The following is an 11,470-nucleotide window of genomic DNA, read 5'->3' on the forward strand; positions in this document are numbered from 1 at the left end:
CTTGAGAAGAAGAGTGACGTGTTGTAACAGCTTTTGTGAGACGGTTTTGCTTTTCGATGAGGTCTTGTGGAGTTGGTCATAACATCTATCTATGACAGAATGGTATCCAATTCAAACCCAGATGAGCACATGACTCTTGCATCCTCATCAAGTATTCCATCAGTTTAGGTTTTCTCAAGCATAAATATGAGATAAAAAGAAACATTTTCATGGCATGCATGTGGAGATCACATGCAACTCTCGATGCTCTATTACTATATAAAGATAAAAGCATGATACAATTATCAAATGACATGTGTATGATATTTACATTTTCCAGAAACTGGAGATGTTTCTCTACAGAAGAATACCATGCTATTCATCCAATATATACAAAAAAGAATATACAAGGAACAAGCCCACTTCCCAACTGCAAAGCATAAATTTCACATGATCTGAAGAAGACATATACACACAGAGTTTTGACTAGAAGTATACGCCGAAAATCTGACAAGTGCTACCCCTCAAATCCAGAATTCATGCTTTGATACGAACTACAAACGAACCTGTCAAAATAGAGGAACATCTCCATTTAAAAAACTATGTTTGTATAAGTTTAAACCACTCTTATTTCTTTATGCTACTTAAAGATATGGCCTTTTTACATTGAATAAGGTACACATTGATTTATTAGTCCAATAATCTTTGTTGTAAATGAGATGGCAAAAAAACAAGATTTCATTGTTTTCATTATCAAAGATTGGATGATATCGACTTGCCATGGTTCTAACATGTACTCCAGCAGCCTGATTAAGTGTTTACATATGACAAGTATAGGGGAATAGGGCTCAGGTGAAGCAGCTAACTTTAAAGTAAAAGAGCAGCACAAACATAACAGTGGAGTATAAGGTTAATGCTCAATAATAATAAAAATAAATATAATAGAAGGCATTGAAACCAGAAGTGAAAAACAAAACAGAATATGCAAAACTGGATTTATAAGAGAAAAACCAAAAGACTTTATAAAGGTGAATTCTTATTCTCCTCCACAGCATTGAAAACCAATTCCTGCATCAATGCATTTTACACTTGCACAAGCAGTTCAAATGTTTATATTATTATATAGTGTTCCTTGATCTCCAAGGTTTGATAGATTATAGAACTCATTGTCGTCAACCGATTAACAACAGTTAATTTCCACTGACTCGGTATGCAGAAGAAATTAACAAAGTAGCACATCGCATGAAGGGTCACGTGAGCCCTCTAATGATATGAGCCATGGCTTGTAAAGATCGAGATTTTTGTAATCTTGGTCTCTCTTCAAGAACCAATTTTCTCCATGCAATAAGGAGGTCCACATACAAAATAATAGGGTGGTTTCCTCACTTTTAACAATGCTAACTATTTCTTAGCATAACTCGGACATATGTGTCAATCACTTAACCAGTTTTGTTTTAAAGAGCGCTATATTCTGACCAAGACCTCTCCATAAAGCATTTGGATGAAACCTCTTTCAATTTAACACCAAATACACAGTGGTGAAGATGTTTGAAAAGTTGTAGTTCACTCAACAGAACAGATTTTCAATGTTATGATGTCACTTCTAGCTTTTGCAACCATGAGAATCCATTTCTAGAAGTGAAACTTGCCAACAGACACAATCCTCACCAATTAAACTTAATTTTAACTTCACTCCATTTGCTCATGCTATTTGAATCCTCTAATATTTGATATACAATATATTTTCATTCAGCATTATCAAGTTCACAAATTTACCTCAGTTGAGCTTTGGCCAGACTATGGACTTTATCATCATATACCTTTGTCATTCTCTTTCATATCTTCAGCAGAACCCTCACAAGAACTCTCTAAACCATCAACGTGTGATGGTTAAGCAAACTCAATCTGGTAAACACCAAGTATAGGGATGAGAATACATCATAACCCATCATCAGGCTATGGATGTATCAATATGAAAGGTACAAATCTTCAAGAACGCAAGGTTTCATTCCAAACTATGACTGGCTGTGAGCATTTTTGCTTTATTAATCTTAAGGGATTCCATATGCTCTAAGGAGTTGGATTTGCACCATATATTCCGAGATGTGAAGGATATATAATCATGGTAGGATTGTTATTTCTGGTCCACGTTTTTGTGAATTGAGTTTTTGGGTCAACCAATCATACATCTTTTGGAGGACTGGTCTGACAACCAAAACTGGATTGTGTTCAAATCACAGACATTCAGTATATGTTCAGATTTACTTGAATGAGGCTAACCTAATGCATGCGTTTGAGAGGACTATGATCTAATAAACAAAATCAAATTGTGCTGCAAAACAACCATGTTCAGAATATTGAGAGTACCATTAGTATATGACCTCAGGAAGATATGATGGTAAATACACAAATCAGTTATTGCTTGTAGTGAATTAAAACAATGATTACGATACTGTCAATCCAAGGGACAATGTACTTACATGCAGGAAGTTTCACAACCTCAGCAGAAACGTCACATGGAACTCCAATATTTGTCAGTGCCCCACGAATTAGACCACATGGGAAGTAAAGATAATCACTAGCTGCTCTTGCTTCTAATGCAGTATTGTTAGAGACAGAATCTTCTGCAGAAGTTTCATCCTTGCTGTCTGGTGGAGCATCTAAAGATATGCATGTTAGCCATCGGAACTGATTATCCTGTAGAACAAATACACCCTGCACGAAGAGGGTAAACAACTTGTCAGAATTATGCGATATATTATAGCCAAATTTGACTGGGGTACATTAAAAATAGCGCACATACTGGGTCTTATTAAACTCCAACTTACACGATGATTTGTCTTCAAGTTATCCACTTGCTTCTTAAATATTTCTGCCCAGAAATCCTTGCATATGAATTTGATTGCTTCCAGATGGTCAGTAAACCAGGGTCGTTCTTTTGTGTATCTGAATAGTTGAAGAAGATGTACATATTGAAAACGTGAAATCAAAAGCAACGGAAACCATAACTAATGAATGCAATAATGGATGGGAGTATTCCTGGAAAAAGAAGAAATCGGACCAAATAAGCAAAAGGAAAACCATAGCTAACGAATGCAATAATGGATGGAATATTCTGGGACAAGAAGAAACCAGACCAAATATTTGGAAACACTTTCATCTCGAGCCAGAAACCTCCACCGATGAACAGGAAAATGCAGTAAATAGCAGGGCGAGGTGTAGGAACGGGATATGGAAAAAGAGCAGATGAGACGTTTTTCAACTGGTTTTCAATTAGTTTTCGACTAGTTTTCAACAAAGAAACTTCCATGGAGTAAATAAATCTGAAGAGCATTGGGAAAGCAGACCTTGGGAGTTTCACAGAAGATCTAGGTAGTAACAGGAAAAATACAGAAAAACGATCGAGTAGAGAAGGAAAATAAAACCAAAAAAAGAAAGGAGGTAACAGAAATATTTAAGAAGCTATTACCTTTCAACCAGTTGTGATCCAACCTGGTAACCCATGGATTCTAACCGTCTTCCAGGCAGCTCAGGCTTAACTTCAGAACGAGGATGAGGATGAAGACGAAGAAGAAGAAGAAGCTGGTCTCTTCTTGAACAATAGGTGTCAACCATCGCCATGGCCAAGTAATCGAAGCAGCTCTCCGCAACCTCCCTCCGTCCAAGTGCGGTACGCCGCATCATCAATACCGCGAAGCACAGACAGACAGATCACAGAACAGATCACAGAACAGATCACAGACAGACAGAGAGGAGAAGGCAGAGCGATTAGAGAAAAACATGATTCTGACTGAGACGACGGCAGGTGAATGCCGTGGGATATGGCGGACGGCGATGATGGTCACGTGACTGAGATGGCCGGCCCCAAAAATGGGCACGTGAGCGATAATGGGCATGACGGCATGCATATGGTCACGTGACTGAGATGGCCGGCCAAAATGGCCACGTGACCGATCGATCTGGGCACCGACGGCCATATGGGATGGTTGGCCAAAATAGTCATGTGACTCATATGGGCTGACGCCCATATGGTCGCATGACAGAGGCCGAGGGTCCACTAGGGATCGGCAACGGCTCGGCTCAAGCCTAAACCGTTTGGCTTAGCCAGCTTAGCGGCTCGGTTTAGGCTTGAACTTGCCTTAATGGTTTGAGCTCGGCTCGGCTCGGCTCGGCTTGAACCTCGCCAAACCGGCTCAAGCTAGATAAGCCGTTTAGAAACTTTAGAGAGAGGGGGGGGGGGGGGGAGATAGAAAGAGAGGGAGGGAGAGAAAGAGAGAGAGAGAAAGAAAGAAAGATATATGTATTAACGTCTTCTAAGGCCAAATTTGGCACATGAGACAATTGGTTTACAACAAAAATGAGTGTTTATCCAATCATTAAAACTAAAATAAAAGAAGAGAGAGAGAGGTTTCCAAACCGGTTCGGTTCAAGTTTGAGATCGCCAAAACGGTTTAGGCTTAGCCGGTTTGGATTGGATCAGGCCAAACCAGCTAGCCGATCCCTAGGGTCCACATATAAGTTACATGACCTTCGAAAATTTAGGGTTTCGAAGTAAAAACAAATCTAGGGGGGGATGTAACCTCCTCATTAGAGCGCGAGGAATGTCTCGATTAGAATGATGTTTGGGACACTTCCGCCGCCATGGCGAGGCTCTCACTAACAATAGCTCTTGTTTGTGAATTTGCTTCTAGGGCATGATCTTAGGCAATATTCGGTGGTGGTATGGGATGCCAACGATGTTTATGGTCCATATCAATTCCTTTGCTTGAGGGAAAGTGTCTTGAATCCATTTCATTCATTGATCACATGTTATTTTATTAATGATTAGTTGTATAACTACATCACCCTTCAAATGCTTTACACCCCACACTTTTTCCTTGCACATTCAATTTGACATTAAAAAATGTTGCCTTCCATCCATTGCAATGTCATGCCAAATCATCATGCTATAGAATACAAATGATTGGATATAAAAGTCATCAAGTGTAAGCTTAAAGTTTAACATTGCATGAAAGTGAAGATGGTTACGTGGTGAACGAACACCAAAGTGTGGATCATATGCGATCGTGTCTCATGCATGTGATTTGGGTGCATGTTATACACACATCAAACAAGTGTAAGGGGACTTTGATCCAACCCACCCATCTCAAACGATGGAGCGAAAACATTCATTTGATGTGCATGTTTGAGTGTGAGACGGAATTGTTAAAGATAGATGGGCCATTGAGCATGATGGTAATACACTAGTCATGAATTATATTTGGGAAATCTAGTAACAATTAATGCATATTCAATTAACATTACTACAATAAACACATACTCGGTTTACGTTGATGGGCTTTGCTCCAATTTATGCAAATCGAGATGGGCTTAATTATAGCACCTACACGATAACCTACCTTGCACTTTATACAAAAGGAGTGAATACATATTAATATTTCCAAAATTTTGAGGGGTAGATTTGATGGGTTTTGTAAACTTATGACACGTTCATAATCTAGAAGATAAATACCTCTCCTTATGGTTGTACCATTGAAACTAGAATTTCAATCATCCAAACAAATCCATAAAGTAAACAACGTGAAAACAATAAGTTTTCCTTCATACATTCTCTTTCATTTGTTAATATAGTTAAACATGCATATTATCGATGCAATCAATAAGAATAGATGGCAACCAATGTTGTTTATGAATCGACGTGTGAGTATAAATAATGTCACGAAAATATATATGGACAACAATGTGTAATATACACAAAAAGGGATATTTCGTTCAAATAAATGGGAATATAACTAGACTTCTGATATCAATTCTTAATACAAAGGGAAGGTTATATGTGCAATTTCCCATTATTGGAAAGACAATGGGGTTTCTTCATAGGTGGGAAATCAAATTTTCTCCTTTCTTCTTTTTTATTTGATGTATACAAAGAATGGTAAATGCAAACTTGGGTGAAGAGAAGTTATCCTCAATGATGATGATTGCATGGTCATGGATGCTCACTTTCTTCTTTGCCACCAATACACCCTAAAACAATGTGATTTAATCGGTATCTCTATTCACATCCATCTAAAGTTGAGCTACTATTTTTCTTAGAGGTGATATGTCTAAGAGAAAAGTGTGCAAAGGTAACCGTAAAGGGATGGTTTGGGTGTATATATATACATAATGTGAGGTATATATTTGGAAATCTCCCTTAGTTCACTAGATGATGTGCAGAAAATCACTAGAGCTTTCCATTTTTTGATGGTTACATACATAGTTGGAAACATCTTTGAAACCTTAAAAAGAGGATTCATGCGAAAAGGAGTTTTCTTCATCTACAACTAATTGTTAGCCCCATGTAAGTTCTTCATTTCCATTGACATGTAGAGACAAAGATAGATAGATAGATAACATAGGCAGTCACAAAGAGGATTCTCCTTTGTCTTCTCCTCCGCTTCGCCTTGGCTCCTGGGGGGTTTTTAGGGTTGCTATCCAACCATTCATTTGTCGGCCAGAGGGACTTCAACACTTTCTTAGTTTTCATTCCTAGTGATAAGCATTAAGCTAGCATGAGCATCGTTTTCCTTAGCTTCGTATTCATGTCCATACATCCATGTCCTCGAGCAAGCGCCCTACGAAGAGCAAGACTTGCCGATTGACCACATGCTTGTCTCTCTCTCTCTCTCTCTTGTGTTTTATTATCATAATTAGCTTACCCTAGTGGTAAGTTGTTACACTACACGCTTTACATTTGGGGTTCTAAACTTAATTTCCTCATCTCTCTATTAGATACTTCATACACATATACCTTAATTCACTAGATGCCATTGTGGAATGTAGGGCTTGAACCCATGACCTCCTGGTCTCTATTGGGCAACCAACCTTACCAAACGGAGCTACATGTGTGTGTGTGTGTGTGTGTTTGTGTTTGGGCAGAAACAGAGGAGGCTATGGAGGAAGTGGAGGGGTATTCGTGCAATTTCCATAAACTCACACAGAAACGAAACCAGAGAAATGAAGAGGCCTTCCTCCTCCACTTCCTTCTCTCTCTATCTCTCTCTCTCTCTCTCTCTCTCTCTCTCTCTCTCTCTCTTCGTCTTCGTCTCTCTCCTTCCTCCATTCTGTTTCGTTCCGTGCAGAGAAAGCTACGCAGGCACAGACGCAGACGCAGAGAAAACCTTTCCTTTCTCTCTCTCTCGCTCCCCTCCTCTGTGCCTGCCACTGCCTTGCCTGGTCTTATCGCCATGAGTGCCGTCGCCATGGCTGTCGACTCCCCTTCCCCCCTCCCTCACCAACACCCCCCTCCCTCCCGCCCCCCCGCCCCTCGCCTTCCCTCCGACCACTTCGAAGAAGAAGATCTCTACGTCCGTTACAAGTCCCTCTCCAGGCAGCTCGAGTTCCTCGACATCCAGGAAGAGTACGTCAAAGAAGAGCAGAAGAACCTGAAGAGAGAGCTCCTTCGGGCTCAGGAGGAGGTGAAACGTATACAGTCGGTGCCTTTGGTGATCGGACAGTTCATGGAGATGGTGGATCAGAACAATGGAATCGTTAGTTCAACCACTGGATCAAATTACTATGTTCGGATTCTGAGTACCATCGACAGAGAGCTTTTGAAGCCGTCTGCTTCGGTTGCTCTCCATCGGCATTCTAATGCTCTCGTGGATGTGTTGCCTCCTGAGGCTGACTCGAGCATCTCTCTCCTCAGCCAGTCCGAGAAGCCAGATGTTACCTACAATGTAAGTAATTAGATAATACTTCCAAGGTTTTGTAACACTGTGAATTCCCTCAATTATTTATATCTACAATGTAAGTGATCAGATAATGCAATATACATATTCTGGCATGTGAAATGTTTGGAAAATATATATTGCTCTTTAATTTGCATTTGATTAGCATTTAAGATTTAGGGTTTCATATATTGTTTTGTTCTGATTTATTGTATTTTGTTTTGGATTGTTGTGTATATCCCTACCTACTTGAATTTGTTTACTGCTGGTTCGGAATTTTCTATTTTGTTCTGTCCATGTTTTGTAATCTTGTTTACTTGGAGAAGCAAAAGAGTATGCTCAAATGCATTTTCATTTTTTGCGAATATTTCTGAATTTGGTTTACTTTATGTTTGGGATTTTGTTTATGGTAAGAAACCTAATATTCCATGTGTTGTAAGTCATTTTTTGTTTATTGCTTTTTGGAAATTTTGTTTTGTTAGAGAAGCTGGGTGATACCTACACTGAAATGAGAAACCATACATGCACGTCCTTCCCTTGATGTGACATGTTTTAAATATTGTTGAGTTTGAGAAGCCTGATATAATGATGGTATACATACATCCATAGTTTTTCCTTGAATTGGAAATTTGTTTTGTCATTTACATTGTAAGTGTCAAAACACACGTGTGATGCTTATACATTTTCATCTAGAGAAATGTTTTGAGTTTTGTTAGTCCATTCTTGTAGTTTGTCCAGTCTGAGAATCTGAATGTTATCTACAATGTAAGTGATCAGAGTGTACACATATTTTCCTTTGCTTCAATGATTTTGGAATTCATTTAGTCTGAAAAGCAGGATATGGTGGTAATTATTCTGATCCCAAGAGTGCATTTTTTATTATTATGAACCCTGGCATGTAGGAGCTTAAATGAATCATTACTTTTTGACCTCTTTCTATTCAATTGCTGACAGGACATTGGAGGATGTGATATTCAAAAGCAGGAAATTCGTGAGGCTGTTGAGCTTCCTTTAACTCATCATGAACTATACAAACAAATTGGAATAGATCCCCCTCGAGGTGTTCTATTATATGGGCCTCCAGGCACAGGAAAAACAATGTTGGCAAAGGCTGTTGCTAATCACACAACTGCTGCATTTATTCGAGTTGTCGGTTCGGAGTTCGTACAGAAATACCTGGGAGAGGTAATATGTAAAAATAGTTACCACGTCTTTTTAAGTGTATTGTGTTATGGTCTGGCGTGAGAAATTGAGTTGAGTATTAAGGAGAATAAGGTAAAACAAGTTTATATTTCAGCAATCTAAAAAGAATGTATTCTGTAAAACTTACAGAAGGTGACTACATACAAGATGGTTTGAGGTTTGTTCGATTCAAGGTGATTTGATTATCCTGATCCACAGTCAAACAGCTAATGTTATTGCTAAAGTTAGCATGACTAATGCAGACATGTTAAACTGGCCACAAAGTTGCAAGTGACTGTATTGTACTGGTCTGCTGAAAACTCAAACCTTTGATATTTGCAACTGTGGAAGAAACTTATGTGATAGCTGAAAGGAGAAAAGAGCCAGGGATAAAAAGCAAATAATAAAAAGAAATCCATTAGATTCTTTGAAATAGAAGATAATTACACACATAAGTAATAGAGGAGGAACATCCAGGTAGATGGCAGGAGATAAAAAGAATAAAGCCAAAACTAATTCTTATGTATGGGTCACCTTTGATGCTAGGACAAACAGTAAGCTGCAGTAATCAATATGAAGCTTCAGTGTTTATGTGTTATATTCTACATTTTGAAATCTCTTCAAAACTGTCACAATTGATATCACAATCACTGTCAACCTCTTCATTAATTCATCGCTTAAATAGATAGATCCACTTCTACAATTTCTTTCTTCACTGCATGCAAAAATAGCCAATGTATTCATCTCAATTTTTATCTTTAGGTGCAAGGTTAAATGCCTGTTTGGAATGTATCTGTACAATTTTAGTGAGCTGTTTGATAGACAAACATTTCTGAAGAATTTATTTCTGTTTCTTCTCATGCCGCCTTGAGTTAGGATGTTTTTTCTCAGAGTTTGGGTGAGGCTTTTCTTTTCTTTAGTTTATAGGCATTCCATATAAAATTCCACCATGTGAATGAACTTTGGAACTGTCTTGTCCTTCAAAGGGAGGGGAGGTGGTGAGGGGAGGAAGAATGATGTGAAATAGAAATGTTGAGCATAGTATTGCTAAAGTGACACTGTTCATTGTCTTAGGGTCCTCGAATGGTCCGGGATGTTTTCCGTCTTGCCAAAGAAAATGCCCCAGCTATCATTTTCATAGATGAGATAGATGCCATCGCTACTGCCCGTTTTGATGCACAGACAGGTGCTGACAGAGAAGTGCAACGTATCTTGATGGAATTGTTAAATCAGGTGCTTTTAATGGTTTATATTTGAATTCATTTTTGCTTCATATTTGTTTTCTTCAATACTCATGCGGTAGTGAAAGTGGGCTTCTTCCTTCTAGATGGATGGTTTTGACCAGACAGTGAATGTCAAAGTAATAATGGCTACTAATCGTGCTGATACACTGGATCCAGCACTACTGCGTCCAGGAAGATTAGACAGGAAAATTGAGTTTCCATTACCAGATCGGAGACAGAAGCGGCTTGTGTTTCAGGTCATTTCTTGGCTTACAAGTAGTGAAGCTAAGCATACTTCCAATATATTCATGTTTCTTAACAGTAGGTTATACAGGTTTGCACTGCGAAAATGAATCTCAGTGATGAGGTTGATCTTGAGGATTATGTGTCGCGGCCAGATAAAATCAGCGCTGCAGAGGTATCTGGATCTTGTGGTTTTGATTAGAAATCAGAATAATGAATGAACATGATTTGGCAAGTGGTTGTGGAAAACCCTCGGAAGAATGCAGTATAGAATATAGGTTCTGAGAGCAGTGTAATGTGTTTACTAGCATCTGGCTTACTAAGAAAGAGATAATCTATAGTTTTAAGAGTTCCACATTTGGTAAGCCTTTTGCAAAGCCAAACGTAAGTATTAAAGTTTTTGACGTCTCTAAAGATAGGGGAATCTTTTGTCTATTGAATTTAATTAGTGCAAGTCTCTTATTGGTTTCAAAAGGTTAATTCATCATAATATTTAGAAATCAGAGGGGTAGTGCAGCATGTAATGTCTTGTTTAATATATTTTGTAAGAGCATAATTATGAGCTTATTTAGATAGTTATGATGATTTCTTTTTATTATTCTCTACTAGTATCTCACATGAGGAGTTATTTGTGTCCATATGCTGCAGATTGCAGCCATCTGTCAAGAAGCTGGATTACATGCTGTTAGGAAGAACCGATATGTTATACTTCCCAAGGATTTTGATAAAGGCTACAGGTCCAATGTGAAGAAATCAGACACTGATTTTGAGTTTTACAAGTAGATTTAAAAAAATTTGTTAGGCCATATTAGAAAATGAAAAGTCTTGAGACATGATAGAGGTACTTGGCCATTGATAATATATATGATTATTTGCAAATCTTCCTATTCTTTTCTGAAGAAGAGTAGAAGGGAGAAACAGATTCAGGTCATTTGAGTAGCATATGCCATTCAAAACTCTCCTGAAGGGGAGTGATGGGTGTTGTTTAAGTGTTTGCTTGTGCTGTATAACTGTCTGAGGATGATGGGTAATGAATAGTCCAAATCATTAATTTGTTTAAGTCATTTTAACACTTGTTGTAGTTTTGAAGTGTTGTGCTTGCTGTTGATTAGTAAGAATATCTAAAGTTCA

General features: G+C 38.4%; 2 protein-coding genes across 2 annotated transcripts; one reads left to right on the forward strand and one right to left on the reverse strand.

Moving 5' to 3' along the window:
- Positions 1-516: 516 nt before the first annotated feature.
- LOC147853788 (uncharacterized) lies at positions 517-3,659 on the reverse strand. The gene is made up of 4 exons (XM_087332436.1): positions 3,449-3,659; positions 2,808-2,925; positions 2,460-2,694; positions 517-545 (listed from the first exon to the last, which is right to left on the reverse strand). The coding sequence occupies exons 1-4, from the start codon at positions 3,598-3,600 to the stop codon at positions 517-519; spliced, it is 534 nt and encodes a 177-aa protein (XP_087188562.1). The 5' UTR covers positions 3,601-3,659.
- A 3,513-nt stretch (positions 3,660-7,172) lies between these two features.
- On the forward strand, positions 7,173-11,409 carry LOC147853789 (26S proteasome regulatory subunit 6B homolog). Its single transcript, XM_087332368.1, has 6 exons — positions 7,173-7,700; positions 8,646-8,876; positions 9,948-10,106; positions 10,201-10,353; positions 10,431-10,514; positions 10,988-11,409. The coding sequence occupies exons 1-6, from the start codon at positions 7,209-7,211 to the stop codon at positions 11,120-11,122; spliced, it is 1,254 nt and encodes a 417-aa protein (XP_087188494.1). The 5' UTR covers positions 7,173-7,208; the 3' UTR covers positions 11,123-11,409.
- Positions 11,410-11,470: the final 61 nt, after the last annotated feature.

Source organism: Azolla caroliniana, unplaced genomic scaffold, assembly GCF_043228905.1.
Source record: "Azolla caroliniana isolate FFs.n. ecotype wild unplaced genomic scaffold, voAzoCaro1.0.p SCAF_16, whole genome shotgun sequence".
NCBI lineage: Eukaryota > Viridiplantae > Streptophyta > Polypodiopsida > Salviniales > Salviniaceae > Azolla > Azolla caroliniana.